Genomic DNA, 22,648 nt, shown 5'->3' on the forward strand with positions numbered 1-22,648 from the left:
ACACTACACTTTACTACACCTCTTTACTAATCATCACTTTCTCAGTTTCTCTTATTATCACTTACTTTATTGTATTATTATTAGGCCTATTTATTATTGTGATCTATGCTGCTACTTATTATGTACACATTTCTATTTCTACTTATCTTTATTTACTTTATCTTGTATTGTTGCTGCTATGTGACTGTTGAGGAACCAAGCCTAGGAATTTTACTCTTGTGTACTTGTACAATAATATGTAATAAAAGTAATTCCTAATCAGATTCTGATCCTTCTATTCCTGCCTGCCTGTGAAGTAGCTGTCGCTGTGACTTATAAGCGGCCATATTGCAGAAAAAGTTGAACTCCCCTTTCCACCTTGTTTTCCCCTTTTGAATCCGTTTCCCTTACATCTCACATTCACACCGAGAGCCACGAGGAACCACTCGGCTTCAACTGAAAAATAGCCATATTGTTGTATTACCGTGTAACACCCCAGTAATAGCCTATGGCTGCTGTGTTTTGAGATATCCCAGCCATACTCACCAGTGCTATTTTCGGCAGGTATTCGTGGGTGAATACCAACATCAACACTGCGGCGCGTCCGGCGCCGAGCCCCGCGGTAACGGCGTGTCTCCTCGCCCGGCTCTGTGAACCACTTTACCGCTCTCCTGTCCACCGCTCCGGTCCCGTTATATCCCGTGTCGGTCCAACGGTGGCCCCCTCCATGCCCTGCTGTACCGGGTGCTACTCAAGTTGAACGCTACGGTTCTCCTCGGCTGCTTGTTGCTTTTCTCTTAGCCCCCAGCTCAGTCAGTCAGTGTGTAGTGGGCTAGTTTGAGATTTTTTGAACGAAAGTCACTCCTCTCACACTGTGTTCCCTCCCCTCGAGGGGCCGAGCGTCGGCTGCTGTGGGTTCAACAGGCGGTCCAGTTGTGGTTCTTAATGAATGGTATCGAGACCTACTACACAACTATATGCTTCAATTAATACAAAAAATGTCCATACACAAGTAAATGATTCAATTAATACTCAGATGTTCCCTTCGTTGAGATGGCTCCCTCTCTCTCCCTCTTCTCTCTCATCCCTCCCTTCACCCCCCCCCCCCCTTCTTTCTTCTGTATTTGATGTGGCAAACTCATTGCAGAGCAGTTGAGAAATTCAGCAGCAATGTGTGATGATGAACCTAAACTTTACACAAGCGTTGCACACACAGGAACGTTGCCCCCCCCCCCCCCCCCCGAGCCCCATCACTTATGCCTGCTTTGGTTAAATGCATAAATTCAAAAAGTAGACAGCCTAAAGAAAATATAACTGAATCGGATACACATGCAAACAACACACGCACGCTCGCTCACACGTGCACACACACACACACACACACACACGCACGCACGCACACACACACACACACACACACACACGCACACACACACACACACACACACACACACACACACACACACACACACACACACACACACACACACACACACACACACACACACACACGCACATTAACGTCAAAGCGACAGCAGATGGCAGCATCGCACAGTCCATGGCGCTACTATACAGGACCTCCTTATTGTGAGGATCTGGATTTCTTAGCTATATACAGGTTTAATAAGTTGTGTTGTGGTAGAACCAGACGTCAGTGACTCTCAAATTGACTGATTGAGGAATTCCAGGCATAACAGCAATTGTGCAATAACGTTTCTTATTTAATGTAAATAACGTGTGATTGCTAGGGGACCATTGGAGCCTACACCCATGCGTCCATTCAAAAGCTGATGACTCGAGACAATGACAGACCTGCCTGTCACTTCAAAGTGAATCACCGTTATATCAACCACAGGTGAGACACTGGTGAGTCAGCATCCAGCATGAATGAATGAACCAGAGGTGTGTTCTGTTCGTACAGTGTTGGGTGTGTCCTTTATCAACTGAGAGCCCTTATGAGTTCAAAGAAGTAGTTTGCAGCAATTGTGTCTTCGGTCTTGTAGTAGGCCTACATTATGAAGTTGTACCTCACTTCATTCAGCTTCTTTGGGAGTGGAGAGTTGCTAAAAGGGAGCGAGAGAGCAAAAGCTTATGTATAAGCAACCCAAAGGAAATGCCTCCGCTATGGCTCTTAGATATAACCTAGAAACACCTTTAAAAGGTTTGAATTACTTCGTTTGACAGGCTTTTTAAATGGGTATTTGAAAGAAATGCAACTTCTTTAAACCATAAATTATGATTGATGATTGACTTGAATTACAATTGAAAAAGGTGATTGGACAAAGGCATTTACAACACAGTATGTGTTGTAAAGTTTTAATTTTTATATATATTGTTTTTCAGCAGTTGCCCAGACATGAGCTTAACCATAATAAGGTATGTTACACATTGACGGACCACAGACGAACCCTCCCCCCTCAGGGCACGTTACCATGGAAACAGGCTCACTCCCGAGCTCCTTGCTCCTGTCTCTCATCGGATACAGCCTTCGACCCCCAAGCCGCCCCACCCTACACATACACACACACAACCCCCCAACCCATCCCAGCATATTCATACCTCTACACTATTTTACAGCTATCGTGATCGAGTCATGTTTCTCTGTAGATGGTTGATTCTTAGACTATGAGGGTTAATATACATGTATCATATTATAAAGAGAGTAAAAGAGTAAACTACATTTTCTTCTCTCACAGTGGAATGAATGGCTTTGCTATCAGTATTCACTCCCTGTCAAACAAGCTTGCAGTAGTTCTGCTTGAAGCAACACATAAGAGAATGGACTAAGATAAATCCCATCAATAACATGAACATGGAAATAAGCTGACACCTAGGAGCTGAGCCCTGTCTGTCTGTGTCTGTCTGTCCTTGGACTGGACCATATTTAATACCTGAACGTTTTGATCATTTGCCAGAGGGCGGCTGGGTGGCTGAGTATGAGATGTGGAGAACCAAGAAAGGTGTTCTCAACACACTCAACCCACTCACCTTTTACAATAAACTCCTTAAATCTCCCCCTTGTCTTTTTCAGTGGATTGCACTGACAAAAACAATTCCAGTTTACAGTAGATAGTTGCACCATTTTAATCCCATTAAGGCTGTACACTGGGACCATTTATAATATATACAACATTCTTGATAACATGTCTCTACGAGGGAGAGGCAAGGGTTTCCACACTCAGAGTTAAAGCAGGAGCAAGATCTCTTCAGTGATGTCTACTCGGTTGTTCAACGATCAGCACTCACACATTGTTTGTGCGTCTTTTCCTCATTCAATTTGCTGTAAGTTGTTATTTCAGTGTTGACCTGCGATTGAAGTTGTTGTCAGAACCTTTAAAGTCCCATGGAGCTACGGTCAACAGAGTGAGTGACAAAGGCAGCTAACGTACTGTACGTACTGTGCATATAAATCAGCTTTCTGTGTTTAAAACGAAACCCATCTCCTTCAGACATTGACCTACTGCTCATACAAAAAACAACAAGATAGACAACTTTTCAGAGATAAGGTCAATTGTGGGACACAATGGTGACGAAAAAATAAACAAGACACAAGCTTAGACCACATCAAACTAAAATATAAGAATGCCTCCCGATAGTAATCTCCATGCCAACTGGCTCAGTCTCCAGACCTGAGCTGCTCTGTGCTCGCTCCTGTGTCTGGCGGCACACCAGCTGAAACCGGAGCTCGGGCATCAATAATACAGGGATAGATTAGTCAGCCTGCCCACATCCCCTCTGACTGTTTCTCTTAACCTCTGGCCATTAAAGAACCTATTTACAGGACATTAAACCCTACAACCCTGGACAGCACACCACAGCCTAACCAAGTGCCTGTCCGCTCCACTTGCACTTTCACGGATCAGAATGACACAGTTTACTGTGTAGCTAATCAATCACTGGATTCGTGGTGATCGTAAATGTGGCAAGGCAATTGGACATGGCCATACTATGCCATAATTATTTATATATATTCATAGTATATATATATATATATGTATATCATATTTTTAAGGCATTTATATTAAATGACATGACACAAATGATTGACGCAGAAAAGTTGAAAACATGAAAAATGTCTCTGCCCTATAGTTGGAAGTAAGAATAAAATAAGAAAAAGATTGCACGTTCCTTAGACTTCAAAACAACTGTGATACACCCTGCTTCTGGTACCACGTCTTCTTCACCCCGCTTAGACTTGCTAGTGAATTTTATCATGAGGTGACACGTTTTAGAATCGCTTCATGCTTCAAGCTAATAAGAGGATCAATTAAAAGAATCGCAGTCCATTTAGTACCCCTCCCCCCAGCCCAAAGTCCCGGGATAAAAAATAGCAACCCGGGACGTCTGTACAGAGATATCATACGGAAGATCGAAGCAGTTAACATGTACCTGGTTGTTTGTCTTAAAGGGCACCACATTTCACAATCAGAAGTCTTTCACACAGACACACATTGAAAACATATGTAGACAGAGGGACACATACAAACACACACGCACGCACACACACAAACATTAACACAAACAGCAGTAGTGTGTGTGAACTTCAGTAGCGTGGTTTGGTCCGACTGTACAGATGTGTCCAGATGTCTTGAGTTGTGGAGGGGGTGTCAAGGCTGCCCTACTCATGCATGCAGATGAGGAGCATCATGAGACAACAAAGGGGAAGTGAGGACATCTAGCTGTGTGCCTCAAGGCAGTATGGGTAATAGAGTCTTTGCATCCAAAAAATCAGGCTGGCCAATCAGGATCCGTTATTTTTCAGCGGCGTTCATGAGGTTTTTGATGAGTGAATTCCCCTGTCCTTTAATAAATACATCGTCCTTGTTCAGTCCCAGCCAAAACAGTTATGATAGTTGCGTCCCATCGGTACTTCCCATAACTGGGAAGGTCTTGGGAAAAATGTCCAGAGACCGAGAAACATAAATAGCTTTCAAAAAAATCTTTCCAAATGAACATATATATATATATAGTTATATACACATAGTATAGTCCCTAGCCATCGCTCCACATTTGTTTACTGTGCGGCAGTGGGTGTGGCAGTGTTGTACGTTGCCAAGGAAACATTGGAAGAGGAGGATGTGAGGCTCTTGGGGGTCTGGCACCTGCACAGAGAAGGAGGAAAATATATTACCGACGTCCCTCATGGCTGTGGATAGCCTTATGAAGACACTGCAGAATGCACCGTACATTGTTGCTCTTTCACCCTTGTGAGGCCATCTCTAAACTAAACTTTCAATTGGGACTGCTTGGAAAGGGTGTGCAAAACTAAGGGCAAATAATCAATTGGGTTTGATCCTGAGCAAGCCAAACGGCCGAGGAATAGACACAGGAGAAGCAGATGGTTTCAAGCTACTGACTGAGTGATTGATTTTCTTTCCAAGACATTAAAAGATAGATAAGATAAACTCGGATAAGATAGCTTGATTAGCATGCATGGATGAAACGTTTGATAGAATTGGCATTTATAATGGCCTTAATGGCACCAAAATAAATAATATTTGGGTACGTTTATGCAAATGAATACCTTATTTGTCTAGATTTCTCTTAAACTTGTTTAATGCCTAGTTGGCTTACCAGGAGCGAGACTTTCGGACACGGCTAGCTTTGTCCTTGGTCGGAGAGTTGCCTGCCGAGACAGTATGGTTGAGCTCCGCCTCCGGCGAGCGGTCCAATGAGACAGTGGTGGGCGGAGTCACGTCCAGTTCTAGAAACATGATATTCTCGGCCTGCCGAAGAAAACAGGCATGAATAACTTCAGTCAACTCGCAGTGAATAAATAAAGTGGTTATGGATTATGAGATATCCATACAGAATTCAACCTACCCTGTATCTGGAATGAGCCCCCATCGCTATGGCAACCCTGGCGTACTGAGTGATTGGTCTCTTGTATCCCACTGCAGAAGCAGGCCGCTTCTTCATCTGGGAGAGTTTGCTGAACATGTTGTAGGAGGAAAGGGGGGGGGGGGGGGGTAATCAATAACGACAACATCAGCATATTCTTCCTCCTCATTCTAGACCATTGTAAGACACGATGGAGAAGAGTGGAACGGCAACCCCATCTTTAATCAATGTCTTTAGCCACAATGAGACATTTTGGGCTGATCTTGTTGTCTCTGGCAGCGCCACAACAGATGAGGTATAGTAACTGATTTATGCATTCATCTACGCTTGGCCCCTTGTCATGACGGGACACTTTAAATGCAGCATAATTAGGTCATGATAGCATTCTGCGAAAACATAAACTGAAAACATAAAGAGATAAACATCAGAGTGGATAACAACACAGGACTGACAGGGACTCCAATGGGGGCGGGGGGATCATGTGCTCGCTCCTCTGCCTGGTACTTAGGGTTAGTCACCCCCCCCCCCCCCCGCTCACCTCTCGGCCGGGACCAGGGGCTGGAACCTCCACTGGTCCTCCTCCGTGTCAAACGTCAGCCGGCTCATGATCTTGTTCTTCTCCTCGGGGGGGATGAAGTTCTCGATGATCAGGTACCTGGAGACATAAACGCAGACGCTGATAATGATCTGCTCTTTGCAAATCAAATGACCCCTCCGCCAGGCACACAATCGTGCACGTAGGCAAGCATCCACACCCACCAACGCACGTAAGCACTTTCATAACATGCACACAGAACATCATCGGGTTGGATTTGATCATGTACCAATAACCATGAATTTTTCATTTCACTAATTTTTTATTTTATTTTATTTAACCTTTAAACCTTTAACCAGGAGAAGTCTCTAATGAACTCAGAACCATTCAGTTTGCCTGATTACTTTCAATGAATAATTGTAAATCAGTATGTGTGTGTGTGTGTGTGTTTGTGTGCGCAGTTGTGCGTGTGGTTGTGTGAAAAGCGGACGCAGGGTGAAATTTAACCAGAGCATTAGTGTCACTCACTTGAACTTGAGCTCTCGAGTTAGCTCATTCTGAGTCTGCTCCAGCTCCTGCCTGCTCCTCACGTGCTCGTCGTTCACGTCCTGGATCTCTGCCTTTATGCACTGCAGCTTGGCATAGAGCTAGGGAGAGAGAGAGACAGGGAGACATAGGGGAGACCGAGAGAGAGAGAGAGAGAGAGAGAGAGAGAGAGAGAGAGAGAGAGAGAGAGAGAGAGACAGGGAGACATAGGGGAGACCGAGAGAGAGAGAGAGAGAGAGAGAGAGAGAGAGAGAGAGAGAGAGAGAGAGAGAGAGAGAGAGAGAGAGACATAGAGACCGAGAAAGCAGGGAGACATAGGGGAGACAGAGAGAGAGAGAGAGAGAGAGAGAGAGAGAGAGAGAGAGAGAGAGAGAGAGAGAGAGAGAGAGAGAGAGAGAGAGAGAGAGAGAGAGATAGATAGATAGATAGATAGATAGATAGATAGATAGATAGATAGATAGATAGATAGAGAGAGAGAGACAGGGAGACATAGGGGAGACCGAGAGAGAGAGAGAGAGAGAGAGAGAGAGAGACATAGAGACCGAGAAAGCAGGGAGACATAGGGGAGACAGAGAGAGAGAGAGAGAGAGAGAGAGAGAGAGAGAGAGAGAGAGAGAGAGAGAGAGAGAGAGAGAGAGAGAGAGAGAGAGAGAGAGAGAGAGAGAGAGAGAGAGAGAGAGAGAGAGAGAGAGAGATAGATAGATAGATAGATAGATAGATAGATAGATAGATAGATAGATAGATAGATAGATAGATAGATAGATAGATAGATAGATAGATAGATAGATAGATAGATAGATAGAGAGAGAGAGAGAGAGAGAGAGAGAGAGAGAGAGAGAGAGAGAGGGAGAGATAGAGAGAGAGACATAGGGGAGACCAAGAGAGAGAGAGAAAGAAAGAGAGAGTGGGAACACGAGAGACAGGTGACCTTCTATCATCAGGGACTTAAAGATAAAGATGAGTCTGCACAGAGTGCCAGCTCCGGTTACCCGTGGCAACAACGAGTGCATCAGCAGAATCCTTTGCGAGAAATAAAACTCTAAGAACACATTAAAAAATTATTACCAGTCGGAGCTTGGCAGCCAGAGCCGCCAACCCCCTCTGTCCCCCCCCCCTGGTCCGCCTGTCCCCCTGCTCAGCTTTCAGGTTGGACTTTCTCTGAGCCTTCCCCACGGATCACCGCCCCATTAACCCCCTGGGCTCACTTTTGCCCTTAGCCCGAGGTCGCGTGCTTCCACTCGGTCCAAGCCCACCACAGCTAGGAACCACTCTGCAGCCTAGCAGGCCCGGTGGCTACGATCAGAGCCCAGGAGTACAAGACCGCCCTAACTGATTGTCAGTGAGCAGTGGTATGAATTGAAGAGAATCGCTCTCTAGCAAGAGTTGCGACTGCAAATGTGTAGGACGAGAAGTATAGGAGGTCATCTGTTGTTTGGATACACCAGTGTCTCCACTGTGCAGCAGGACAGAACGGCTCAGCCGCAGTTATAAATAAATGCAATTCAAAACAAAAGAGAGGGGAAAAAAGTGAAATGACTAACTGTGGAAAATATTTGAGGTTTCAGTGTTTGTGTTCGAGGCATGGGGACTTGGAAGGTCAGGGTTCTGAGGTCAGTGGGTCACGGGCCAGGGTGTAAGGGTTTAAGATGACGCCCTGACATTGTGGGGGGTCGGGTCTTGTGAAATTGTGTGTGTGTTTGTGTGTATACCTTCTTGAGTTTCTTCGTCTTGGCTTCCACCTCCTGCTGCAGAGAGGTGAAGGTCTCACGTAGCTCCAGGAACTCCTCATCTTGGGCTAACACCTGCTGCTGGATCTCCCTCTCCCTACTGGACTGGAAGACCACAACACAACAGGCCCATTACATCCCACTGATGATGGACTTATGTCGGAAATAGATTTTTTATTTATTTATTTATTTTTTATTGTAGTAATTTTCTTAGAATCTATCTAACATTGTTTTGTATCAATTTAATAGTAATGGCTAGCTAAACCATAGCTTCCTTAACAGGGAATGCTTTTTGTGGAGTGTTCGTGGATGAAAGCTGGCCTCACATGGCCCCAGTCTGACTGATCAGACTGAGTGAGGCTGCATATCTGCACATTGAGCCAACAATGGGCACATGTTAAACCAGCCATCACCACACACACTCAGATCTACTGCATTGGAAATATGGAGCACCGTTGATATGTATCATTTTCTGCAAACGTTCACAATAAACCAGTTCTCCAACACCACCACCCTGGGTCTTTGCCTGAAGGAGCCTAGCCAACGCAACTGTGGCAGACAACTAGGTGGGGTGTAGCACTGGCATTTCCACACTTATGTTTGCATCTAGATGCAGTAATTGTATTGATGCAGTCAATTTATTCACCAGCGATGATAGAAGCATGCAGAATCTTGTCAATCGAAAATAAATACTTTTTACTATTTTGTCTAATCAGTCGTCAACAATTGACCGTATACATTTGTTAATTGTCATTTCATTGAATTTTACCTGCTCAGCAATCTCCTGCCTCTTCATCTCCAGCATCTTCTGTTGTTCATTGGTGTGATCCGTGATGTTCTTCCCTCCAACCAGCAGCTTGCTCTCCATGGCCTAGCATACACACACCACCACACAAACTTGATTACACATCCGGTAAAGTTTGTGGAAAAACAAGAAGGATCAAGGCAAAGGTAAGTCATGCCAGTACTTTAAACCGGATGTTTTGAAGGTGCAACACCTACTGCAGTGTACCAGTGTCCCAGAGGTTAAGAGGCAATACGACAGAAGGATAACCAGTGAAGGCTGTTATTTACTCACATTTTAAATAAATAATCTGAGACTTCAATTTAAGATTTTCCGAAATGATGAAACAATTCTCGCTATTGGCTGAAAAAAATCATGTCAATCCCAACGATTTTAGATCATCAATATACAACCCCCATGCTTACGGAGCATTGATGGAAATGACATTGGTTTGTAGGCTACATTTTGGTGATCGTTTTCGAGGAGCAATTCTGCTTTTTGCATTTCTTCAGGCACTGCATCTCTTGTTACCGTGGAGATTACAGGCTGAGGGTTTCTGGTGATGTAATCTGTTGTTGAACGGAATTATGTTCAGATACAAGCACACACACACACACACACACACACACACACACACACACACACACACACACACACACACACACACACACACACACACACACACACACACACACACACACACACACACACACACACACACACACACACACACACACACAAACACACACACTCATATACAGTCACACACACAGCTAAGTCATTATCTGTCCCTGAGACTTGTCCTGAAGGCACAAAGTATACGCTAACACAAACAGAGGGGGACAGGGAGAGAGAATGACATGGCATTAGTGGGAAACATTGGAAAAAAACAAGGACTCTGAGGAAAGGATGGTGGGTAAAAGATGGAGTGAGGCCCAAAGAAGGGGTTGAGGCTGCTTGTGTGGGTCACATTCCAACCTCATGGAACCACACAAAAGACTTTTTGCTTAATGTGTGCGTGTGTGTGTGTGTGTGTATAAATGGACCGAAAAATGCTTAATGTACAATAGACACAGAGAAACACACATTTGACATGCGTGCACGTGCACACACACACACACACACACACACACACTGAGTGTACAGTGATGTCCTTCAGAGAGAATGCATCCGCAGCAGGTCTTTACAAAAAGCCTCTTTGTTCACTGCTGCCTTTGTGCTCTGTGACTAGTGTGTGTGTGTGTGTGTGTGTGTGTGTGTGTGCGCGTGTGTGTGCGTGTGTATGTGTGTGTGTTTGTGTGTGTGTGTGTGTGTGTGCCTGTCCATGTATATTGTGTGATACTCTATGTGTATGCTTGCTTAGTTTGTGATGTGCCATAAACAGTAAGCTTCATTAAAGGGCTGATTCATCCATCATGGATTCCCTGCCTAGCCCTGTTTTCTCTCTCTTTCTCTCTCTCACTCTCTTGCCCTCTCTCTCACCATCCAAGTCCCTCTAAGTGGTTATGTGTCTCTCCTCCCCCACTTGTCCCAGATAGACCAGTTTTTTATGCAGGGATTTAAACGTGCACTGTTTCTAAAAGTCAGATACAAATTAACTGCTGGTAGAACTGAAATCACCCGCAATTGTAAAGAGTAGGTCAGAGTGAATTTCAGTATAGGCCCAGTGCCCAGTGTGTGCGTGCGTGCGTGCGTGTTTGTGTGCGTGTGTCTCTCTCTCTCTCTCTCTCTCTCCCTGTCTCCCTCCCTCCCTCTCTCTGTCTGTCCATCTAAGTGGGTGTGTGTCTGTACTCTCTGTCTATTCTGTATCATATAGCCTGCCCTCTCTTCCTATTACCGGATAGACCAGTTTTTGTGCACGCATTAAAACGTGCATTGTTTTATAAGCGGGAGCACTGACATTTTTTAAGTTCTATGCTGCACAATAACCATTAGCCCTCCAGCGTAGGACAATTAACAAAGGAGCTAGTGATTTTAGGATTGAATATCCTATATTATGGAGTTTGAGCAAAACAACTTTTCTCTTTCTTATTTTTAAACAGTGCTTTCAAACACAGTTTGCTGTGTAATCTGTTTACCAAAGTGGCCTTGTTAAAAGGAATCCTGACTGCTAATCCATTAATGCTACCTTATTGGAAAGCGTCATTTGCAAAAAGGTCAGCTGATCCACTAATGGGCTGAACAAGACGCTATTGATGCCGATTGAGGCAGGGCTATTCTCAGCCGAAGCCCAGTTTTATTGGCCAACACCAAAAACACACAAGAAAGTATATTTCCTACTGCAGTCAGTGTCTGATGAACCCATTCTTTATTAGAGTAGATTGAAGCATTTGATGTTCACCATGTTAATGAATACCCTCATGTTACATAGATCTAACAGGATTTCTGGGTCCTGTCAGGAATGAACAATTTCAGTCTGGAGATCTCAAGCGAACCTGGCCAACTATAAAAGGCTTTGGTTTACTGTCACGGTGAGTGCACAACACTGAAGGCCATGTCCACAATACACCAGATACATTTACAAACACTGTATTCGTTTGAAAAGATGACGCACGGTATTTTTTTAATCTATTTTGGTTCTTCTCTCATTCATAATAGCTCAGAACCCTTGAGATGGGGACTGATGTCTGGTTCCTGCCACCCTTATACGTCATCATTTCCCGGAAAAAGGTATGGGTCAACGCCATTACATGATATGATCTCAGAAGGATTTAATGGATTGGAGAAGATGGGAAGGAGGAGATGTGAAGGAGGGGGGGCTTCGGGGATGACTCAAACCACAGGAGGCTGACCATAGGCAGTGATGTCATTAGATTCATTTCCTGGCAAAGCCTTCGTGGTCAGAACGGTGGCCGAGACATAAACACACACACACACACACACACACACACAATACACTCACACACACACACAATACACTCACACACACACAACACACACACACATATATGCATGCACTTGCATACAATGGTTGGATGGATACATTGCTAATTCCCAGTATACCACAGAGCTAGTAGTCTGAAGGCCAGAGAGCTACTGTACTGATGCTATCAAACAACCCTCTGATAGACCCCCCCCCCCCCCCCCCCCCCCCACCACCACACACACTCCCCTTATTCCTGTCCCCCCACCCACTGCCAGCCATGGAGGATTCATCTGTGTCCAGCCCCAACTGCAAACATAAAGCAGGCTTTGTACTTTGCTGTTTGTGCGTGTGCGTGGGTGTGTGCGTGTGTGTGAATCCTCATTATCTGTCCTCCTTGTTGTTACTGTATCTGAAATATGGGATTAAGGTTGCAGTTATTGACTAAGCCTGTGCAATTGGGCACTTAAAGAGTCAAAATAAATACCAAATATCGAACCACGTTGTCCAATTTCTTTGTTCAATACATGGTGATATATAGACGAGACGACGAGAGTCAAAGAAAGGCGCTGTAGTATAATTTCATTATGGTAGCCATACATGTTGTGTCGGTTCTTGCCTCTTACAGCCGTGCGGAAGACACAGTTACAAAGGGATTGGGGTATATCAGTGTGTGTGTATGTGGTCACCTGTAAATTGTTGAATGCATTAGACTTTTGATATTATGAACATAAGTCTCAAAAATAATATCCTTATAATACAAAATTCACCACTAATATTAGTATTTCTGCCTGAGTTTCTGCATGTGTATATCTTTCCGGTTAGTCAGACTCAAGTCCCTCCCACCCTGTTGAGGGGGGCTGCATCAGTCAGCCAATCAGAGCCAGGCTAGTCCCTGCTGGAGAGGATGTCCATGCTGCTATAAATACACCAGGGCCATAATGTGGAATGAGTGTGTGTGTGTGTGTGTGTGTGTGTGTGTGTGTGTGTGTGTGTGTGTGTGTGTGTGTGTGTGTGTGTGTGTGTGTGTGTGTGTGTGTGTGTGTGTGTGTGTGTGTGTGTGAGAGAGAGGAAAAGGGAAAGATTAGGATAGTAAGACAGGAAGAAGAAGGAATGAAGGGGCAGAAACAGAAATTGAGACCGTGTGTAAGGTGGATAGATCATTAGATGAAACCCCCAGCCACAAATAGCTTTGAACAAAAGCTTTGACAATCATGTTGATTTAATTAAAAGAAGAAAGCTTAACGATCTGTTTGCTATCAATCTCGTGGCCAGTCCAACAACTGCAGAGAAATATTAAACCTTTCATCTTTTCAAATCAACCCATGAAGGACAGCAGCACCGATTACACACCTTTATGATAATAATAATAATAATAATAATAATAATACATTTAATTTATAGGACCTAAGGCCCAGCAGATGTGCTCCTCTGTCGCAGAAATAATAACCTCATATATCTCACCAGGCGTATATAACATCTGTATCATACAAGCATATAACTATTTTTAGATGTTCAGTCTATGTTCCCCTCTTAGCCAAGGTGCTGTTCTGTAAGGATACAAAATAGCAGCAATATTAATAGCTATAATACATATATTCTATAAGGTTTTAATTGGGTTTAATCAGATAAAGGACAAAGACGCTCTCTCTCTACCATCGATCTAGTCACTGTCTCCTTGCAGGAGGGTAAGGGATGGATAGTGCTTATACACACACACACACACACACACACACACACACACACACACACACACACACACACACACACACACACACACACACACACACACACACACACACACACACACACACACACACACACACACACAGAAGAAGGACACACGTTAACTATTCATCAATATTTCAGTGGTGCAGCATTCCATGCTGACAGATGTAGAGCTGCCTCTACTCCAGCGTCCACACACACACACACACACACACACACACACACACACACACACACACACACACACACACACACACACACACACACACACACACACACACACACACACACACACACACACACACACACAACCTCCCTCATCAGCCTTCTCTAATTAGGCAGGAAGGCAATATATATAAACAGGAAACAGAATCGTTCTACCCAGTAGGATGTGTGTGTGTGTGTGTGTGTGTGTGTGTGTGTGTGTGTGTGTGTGTGTGTGTGTGTGTGTGTGTGTGTGTGTGTGTGTGTGTGTGTGTGTGTGTGTGTGTGTGCGGATGTGTGTGTGTGGGTATGTGTGTGTTTGTGTGCATGCAAATGCACATACATGTTCCGTTTCGTGAAGAACATGTATTTGTTTTAGCGCATAATGGGGGGGCATATTTCCCATGAGGTAATACCAATTGTATCTGAGCAAACATATGGGCTCAGAGGAAGCTGGCAGGAAGTTGTCCAGCCACATGACACACTGGCCACAGACAGCATTCTGAGAGCACAGACATCCACTGCAGCTGCTGCAGTCGACCAATGGATGGCATTCATAAACATAACGATGAGCTTGCTTGCTGTGCTTACACTTTCACAATGCACTGATTCATAATAATAGTGGACTAGACAGAACAATATGAATAATAATAAAACAATAAAACATTAAAAAACACTTCCACTCAAATGTAAAAAGGAAGGTTGTATTGTGGTCGAAAATGGTTGAGTTTGAATCGATGGAAAGAGATAGACAATTTTACCCCCTTTTAACCTATTTCTAGGGCGGCTAACCTACTTACACAACATGGGAAAGGTTAACAACGGATGGACGACTTCAGCGGATACAGAGTTTAGAGCGATGAGGGAATTGAGTGAGAGGGAGAGAGAGAGGGAGAGAGAGAGAGAGAGAGAGAGAGAGAGAGAGAGAGAGAGAGAGAGAGAGAGAGAGAGAGAGAGAGAGAGAGAGAGAGAGAGAGAGAGAGAGAGAGAGAGAGAGAGAGAGAGAGAGAGAGAGAGCGAGAGCGAGAGAGAGAGAGAGAGAGAGAGAGAGAGAGAACATACACACACAACACACATAGGGGTTGAACAGAAAGGGAAAAAGAGACATTAAAATGGAGAAAGATAAATATTGAGTAAGAAGGATGTAGGAAGAAAATGACATTAAAAAAGTCAACTTTAAAGGTGAGAGCCATAAACATTGTTAAAGAATTTGGAATAGAGGGATGTAGACAAAAACTGAGGAAGAGAGAGAAAAAGAACGCAGAGTTAAAGAGCAAGGGAGGGAACAACTATCTCATTCTGACCCATAAAAGTCCTAAGAATAGTCCACCTGACCCAGGAACAGAGTCTCTCTTCTGCATCTGACCGGCCCAACAGAAACAGCACCCATAACGTCAGACAGGCCAACACCCTCAGGTATACAAACCCCCACACCGAATTCACCCACACAGCAGCACGGGCTGGGAAACAGAACGTCCCGTCCACCTCTCCTCCAAAACTGCATGGAGAAGATACCTTGTACTTTATTTCTGAAACATATCCAAAGGAATAATGTATCTTACTAATATTTCTGCTAAAGAGTAGGCAGAAATACTGCATATTTTGAGTATACTTTCGCAATCATTAAGATTTCCTGTTGTGTGGCAGAAATCATCTTCCACGAAAAAGAAGGAAAATACCTAACATTGCTATCTGTCTCCAAGCCTTGAAGAAAATGAAAAAAATTATATTTTATATTTCAAGTGCACCCTGCTGAGTTTCATCAGCCAGTGTGCAGAATTTCCCATCCGGGATTCATTCTTATCTTATCTGAACAACGAAACACTCTGTGTTGGAGAGTGACAAAAACAAGAGTTGACAAGAGAAGCCTGACTTAAAAAATACACACATAAAAAAAACATCTCTGGGACCTACCAAAGCAGGTGGTAGTCTGGGGAAAACATGTACCGTGTACAGGTTCCATGGCACTGGGAAGCTTTTATTTTGAAAAGACCCATCATGGCAGCTACCAGCGAGATACCATCACAACGCCAACACAACCGTTCCGTCAATATGGGGAGTAGCTTGCAGATGGAGCTTGGCTCCACCTGGGAAAGAAGGAAGACCTTTCCAATAACAGCTCCCTGCAGTGGACCAGCTGACTCAACCCAGCTTGGATAATGCTCTGACCTACTTGTATGTGTAAATGTGTGTGTGCATGTGTGTGCCTGTGTGTGTCTCTGTGTGTGTCCGTTTGTGTCCGTGTGCTTGCCTGATAAAGCAGGGCCAAGTGAGTTTTAAAAATACAGTATGATAATGTAATGCATTTAAAATGTAATATTTCTCCGAGCTATTTCTATTAGCTGGCGTTTTCTTTCACTGATGCCTTGCAGTCTCGTACCTCTGCCTAGCAACCACTCTAGCTCTGCCTAGCTCTCTATACCCACGGGAATAGAGAGCCGAAAGAGAATAATGCAATGTTCAGGGCTATGGGTTTTTGATTGGTTGGCCAATTTCGTTTATAGCCAATCAGAGAAAAAGGTCTGCAGAGTTCAGTTTGGACTGAATAATGGAGACTAGGAGCACTCAGATCATGATGTAGCTTGAAGAAGGAGTTAAAAGACCTATACATTTTACTTGATGCCATGATAAGACTTATTTACACTCTCCAAAATATATATATTTTTGAAGGTATTATTTGCAGGCTACCTTCTTTATCCACCTATAAACAAATCACCCCATATCACAAAAACAATGCAGGCCCAAAACCGAGTGAGGAAACAAGTAATCAATCATGGTAATCTGGTGCCACTTACTGTCTGGCTAACACATGATCCATTGTTGTCCAAAAGCAGTTTATAGCGGCTCTGTTTTGAGTTGCACTTGAACCGCAATGCAAGGCTCAGCATTATACTGAGACATCACGACACCAGCCGTGTCCTTTCAATGAACCTGGCTCATTGTTGTTGTTGGGCCCTAACAAATGTAGCGATCACATCTACTGTATTGATATGAACGGCTCCAGTGGACAGAATGGATTGGCTTCAACAGGATCAACTGCTCTATTTAAGAATGATCATTGGTGTCCAGATCTGGCACAGCCATGCTGTAAGGCCAGAATAGTACTATGGGTACAATATATATGCACCAAATCCAACCCTTTGCCATGGGAATAAATGGGATAATGATTCTCTTTCAAAAGGGCCGATCCAGGTCATTTCCAGCCACATCAATATCCTGAGGCTGAGTGGTACAGTAAATTCAGTCCTTTATGTGTCAACTGGATTTTGGATTCATGATTCTTTTCTTGTTCATATCTATATTCAGCTATATTTTGATTTATGGACGAATCAGTGTCCTGCAAAAACACATCACGCAGGCTTTTATATAATAAGAGTATGAATACAATAAACAATGTAGAAGACATGCCAGTTTGTCCTTGAGGCACACTGTGTTGTGATATTGTGAAACTGTCAGGTCATTAGTCAAACGACCAAGGGTACCACAGTGGGTAACACGCAGGTTCCATGCCGCCATTGTGTTTGCTTTGTCAGGAGAGAGCGGACACTCTCGAACGCACAAGATTATACAAAGACAAAGGAACAATTGCTAAGCCAGCTCCTATGATGAATCAGGGACTTACAAACGCTCTGTAGGCACTCCTGTCAGTGCTTATTTAACTGTACTTTCTGGTCCTCTTGTTCACAAAGGGAGATCAATGCTTCATCTAACGCTCTCTATACCTTATAGCAAAAGTCTGTGTCTGTGTGTCAAGTTTCATCATAACGTTTCACGTTATAATGACACACCATGCCCCTTCTAATACTCTTCATTTGTTGTTTCTTTGTGATTTACGTAACGTGCCTTAGTAGTGTATTCAAATTGGATTGGTCTGTAGCAAGCAAGGTTTTATACACAGTGAGCTGAGATGGTTTGATCAGTCAGGATACAAAACAATAGACTGCAGTCAGCCGTTCTGCACTGATTTATTGACTTCATGTGGGCATGAATCAGTCGTTAAAGCAAGTCCCACTGCGCCCCACTGTGTGTCTGTAATGTGTATGTATGTGTGTGTGTGTGTGTGTGTGTGTGTGTGTGTGTGTGTGTGTGTGTGTGTGTGTGTGTGTGTGTGTGTGTGTGTGTGTGTGTGTGTGTGTGTGTGTGTGTTCGTGTGTGTGTGTGTGCGTGTGTGTGTACATGAGTGTACACACAAACATGCTGTATATTTGTCTATGTTTACAATTCTTAAATGACTGCAGTTATTTGAATTCATTGAACAATGACAAACCTTTTTTGTCATTTAAACAGAGAAGACATAAATGGTCTGTGACCAGTCCAGCAGCTTAACTCACATGATCTTGTCATAAGCTACAAGTCTTTGCTGATGACTCCTAAGATTACACAGATCCACTTGCCTGTGTGAAAGAGATGTGGGTGTGGGTGTGCGGTAGAGGGTTAGAGTATGTACAAAGTGTGTGTGTGTCTGTCTGTCTGTGTCTGTGTGTGTCTGTGCCTGTGAGAGAGAATGGGTACATGAGTGTACATGTTGTGTGTGTGCACCTATTGCAACCCTCTGAAAACGTTGCCCTGTGAACATGAAACATGTTCTATAGAATGTGAAATGCTTGAGAGAATACCATGTCATTGATTTCCATGGAGTGTACCAAGAATTCCTTTTTGACTAAGAGAGGGGGAATTTAATGCTGAATTTCGCTAGAATCTGATCTCAGTGACAGCAATGAAAATATATGGCACCAGATGAGGTAATTTGCCATTTGCTGACATCACCTGGAACTCTTTCAGCCAATCATAAAGTGCTTATAACCAACCCAGCAATGGTTTCCCAAGCTTGATTTAGGAATGTGCTTGATTCAGGAATATGTGAGTTCATCACGGACTCCTGCGGCTCACCTTGTACTTCGCGCTCAGCTGTTCGGCGGCCTCTTGCTCCTTCCTCAGATCTCCCATCATCCTCTCCTTCTCTCCCAGCAGCCTTTGCTTCTCCTCCGCCAACAGGGAGCGGTCACCCCGAATGGCCTCCTTCTCCCGCTCCAACCTCTGCTCCTCCTGCTTCACGTACTCCCGCCCCTCCTTCTCCACCTCCTCCTCGCCCTCCGTGTCCCCCTCGCCCTCCCACCCCTCCTCGCCATCACCCTCCTCCTCCTCCTCCTCATCCTCGCCCTCCTCCTTCCTGTGCTTGCTCCGCCCCTTCCTGTGGTGGAGCTGCGCCCGCAGGCGGGCGATCTCCATCTGGAACTCTCTGAGGAGCGCGTCCTTGGGGTCCTCGTTGACGCGCGGCTGGTTCTGGATGTTCTTGGCGCGGTTGGCGTAGCGCAGCGTGGTGAGCGTCTCGTCGTAGTGCTGGGGCGCGGGGCCCAGAGTGGCCACCATCACTGTGCGGGCGTTGCCCCCCAGGGAGTCCTGCAGCAGCCGGGTGAGCTTGGAGTCCCGGTACGGCACGTGGCCGCTGCGGCCGTCCGCCAGCGCCGAGATCACGTTGCCCAGCGCCGACAGCGACAGGTTGATCTTGGCCGCCTCCTTCAGGCGCTCGCCGCGGACGCCCGTCTTGGCCTGCCGCTCGCTGCCCGCCAGGTCCACCAGGTTGAGCCGGCCCACCCGGATGTGCTTGCGCCCGTCGGGGCCGGGCTGGCTGCACTCCACCGTGATGAGGAACAGGGTGTGGGAGCGCGACGAGTGCTCGTTCATGTCGGTGGCGGCCACGGCCCGCGCCTGGTTGCCCACGTTCATCACCTCCTCGATCTCCTTCACGCTCTTGCACACGCAGGACGTCAGGTCACGCACGTACACCCCCGTGTCCGGGCTCTCCCGCAGCTCCAGGGCCCGGGCCCCGGAGTGGTTGGGGTCCAGGAGGTCCCGCACCTCCTCCCTGTAGATCTCCAGGTAGGAGGCCCGCACCAGGTACTGCCTGTCGGACTGGGAGCGTGAGATGTGGGTGAAGATGTGGTCAAAGGCATTGGGTATCACGCCCCGTTGATCTGGGTCCATCCAGGCCCCCTGCATGGTGTGTGTTTTCCCCGTGCCGGTTTGTCCATAGGCAAAAATGGTGCCATTGAATCCTGCCAGCACAGAGTCGATGAGGGGCCGGACGCTCTCGTCGTACAGGTCTCGCTGCTTTGAGTTGCCGTCGTAAACCGCGTCGAACGTAAACGTTTTTTGGGGTTCGCTTGGCGGCGCCCGGGGGTTCCGTAGCACCACTTGGCCTAGCCGCAAATCCATGTCCACTATGCTACCCGCCGACGACACGTTCGCCTCCTCTTTACGGCTCAGCGGGCGGCAGCGGACCACCACCTTCACAGACTCGCTGCTCTTATTCTTCGACATCATGAATCTTCCTTCGAGCTGTAAAGCAACAATATGACGATGGCTCGGCCTAGCAACACAAATACCAGACCGTAATAAGGCCAATGATGAAACCTAATTATGTATGTAGAGACTCTAATTAGCCAAAATGACCTGATATATCTACGTGGGACTGTGAGTTGGGCTACCCGTTCATTGCAAAAGGGATATAAATGTAAGCGACTGTCGCTTTCTGTCCTACCACAGCCGGCCGTACTGGTTCTGATGTGGATCCGTTTTCTTCATCTGCATACGGTCACAAGCTCTCACGCGCTATAGGTCGACGCTCCATTGCGGATGAAGAAGAAAAACATGTCCGAATTGATTCTCTGGCAAAACGTAATACAAATCCATTCATCGAAAGGGGTTACGTTCGTGGGAGCTACCCGGCGTATCTACCGCGGTTCACACGCCCAATAAAACACTGTCCGCATCTCCCTACCATCGGCTCGCGGATGCTCAGCCCGTAGCGGCTCCCTGTCTGTATGTGCTGCTGCCGCGCTCCCTCTACTGAGCAGCACGCGTACATGAACGCGCGTGCGCACACTCATGCATGAACGCGTACCAACACACACACGCATGCACGCACGCACTCACACGCACAAACACAAACACACTTCAAAGACTATACCACACCCCACATTACTGCGGACGGGAAATATTGAATCATGGGATATGAAGTTGCATTTGACATCAGTGCAACTTCACTGCTCCTAAAATCCACTTTTCACTAATGAGTGACTTTATGAATTAATTAGTCCTCAAAATTGGCTATAAGTGTACACAGTCTAATCTAAACATGAATCCCGTAATAATTAATTTATAAGTATCTGGTAGACTTGGAGTAGTCTTAGGTGCACTTCGATAATGTAATGTTAAACATGTAAATTATATTTCATTGAAAATAGTCCTATGTTCTTATTACTAATACTGACGGTTCTAATACTAATACTATTGTAAAATACTAATATGGCCTACACCTAGTCCTTCCAGGATTCCAGATGAACTAGGCCTACTAGATGTGGCTCTTCCATGTGTAGGACCATCGGTAGGCATTAGTGCTGGATACTAGGTCCAAGCCTAGGACCATATATAATACATACAAATAAGGCCTATATTTCAGCGTGTCATTTAACTGAAATATTTCGAAATACCACCACCTGCTGGGTAAAGGCTGGATTTTATCGTCTGCACTTTTTCAAATTAGATTTCTTAGGATAGGCATACGCGCAACCTGGCAAAAAGCTCAAGTTTAAACTAGTGTCAAATAAATGAAAGGCTTCCAATAGTTCTAATTTTGTATATAATTGGTTATATTTATACATTATATTTATATATGTTTAATAAAATGGGAATGGGCTTATGTTGGTCCTTTCATCAGTCGTCATTTCGTTTTTCGTTCATCACATTTACGACAAATATTGTTTCCAACATTACAAGGCAAAAAAACACAATACTTTTCGGACCACTTATTACATAACTCAAAATTAACACTGACATGTTGGCCGGGGGCCCCACCGGAATTGTACGCATAGCGGTCCAAATATTTCAGATGGCAATGTTTGGAGAGAAACTCTCTCCAAATCTTCTCAATGAAGCTACAACTTCACACAAATGAAACTACTCATCTGTACCATGTTTTTCTGATATTGTGTTATGTGTGTGTGAGTGTGTCTGTGTCTGTGTGTGTGTGTGTGTGTGTGTGTGTGTGTGTGTGTGTGTGTGTGTGTGTGTGTGTGTGTGTGTGTGTGTGTGTGTGTGTGTAATCGCGCGCGCTCTTGTGTATGCTATTTATCTGCAATATACTTTTCACTGAGTCAAGTCTGAACAAGGCAGAATAAATTACCCCCAACATTCCAGTAGGAGTGTCTTGAAAAGTAAAGACGGACGGAAGAGGGAAACATATTTCTCAATAGAAAGATATCTTTAATAAGTCAGCAGGCACACATATGGTCGAATCCTATCGAATGGAAGGTAATAAGCATACAGTTACTCCAACATTGATTATGGGCAGTGGCTTGAGTGACTAGGATAGATAATACATTTGTTGATAAAGTTAAAGGAGGATGTGGGAAACGCCCGTGACAAGCACTGAAGAAATT

At 45.0% G+C, this 22,648-nt stretch overlaps 2 protein-coding genes across 2 annotated transcripts in view; both read right to left on the bottom strand.

Moving 5' to 3' along the window:
- dtnba (dystrobrevin, beta a) overlaps window positions 1–1,049 on the bottom strand; it is a 30,952-nt gene extending 29,903 nt beyond the window's left edge. The window contains exon 1 of the transcript XR_008893609.1: window positions 526–1,049. The gene's annotated coding sequence lies outside the window, so the exon portion shown is untranslated. The remainder of the gene's footprint in view (window positions 1–525) is intronic.
- A 1,480-nt stretch (window positions 1,050–2,529) lies between these two features.
- LOC130374137 (kinesin-like protein KIF3C) lies at window positions 2,530–21,039 on the bottom strand. Its single transcript, XM_056580734.1, has 9 exons — window positions 20,749–21,039; window positions 19,098–20,546; window positions 9,398–9,499; window positions 8,611–8,733; window positions 6,884–7,002; window positions 6,359–6,475; window positions 5,803–5,911; window positions 5,554–5,705; window positions 2,530–5,081 (listed from the first exon to the last, which is right to left on the bottom strand). Exons 2-9 carry the CDS (start codon window positions 20,529–20,531, stop codon window positions 4,994–4,996), a joined length of 2,244 nt encoding a protein of 747 aa, XP_056436709.1. The 5' UTR covers window positions 20,532–20,546; window positions 20,749–21,039; the 3' UTR covers window positions 2,530–4,993.
- Window positions 21,040–22,648: the final 1,609 nt, after the last annotated feature.

Source organism: Gadus chalcogrammus, chromosome 21 (genome assembly GCF_026213295.1).
Source record: "Gadus chalcogrammus isolate NIFS_2021 chromosome 21, NIFS_Gcha_1.0, whole genome shotgun sequence".
NCBI lineage: Eukaryota > Metazoa > Chordata > Actinopteri > Gadiformes > Gadidae > Gadus > Gadus chalcogrammus.

Coding starts and splice junctions, on each gene's coding strand:
- LOC130374137 (XM_056580734.1), bottom strand. CDS start 20,531: ATGATGTCGAAGAATAAGAGCAGCGAGTCTGTGAAGGTGGTGGTCCGC. Junction 8,734..9,397: donor GGCAGGAGATTGCTGAGCAG/GTAAAATTCAAT, acceptor GTGGTCTTCCAG/TCCAGTAGGGAGAGGGAGAT. Junction 5,706..5,802: donor GGGCTCATTCCAGATACAGG/GTAGGTTGAATT, acceptor TTTCTTCGGCAG/GCCGAGAATATCATGTTTCT.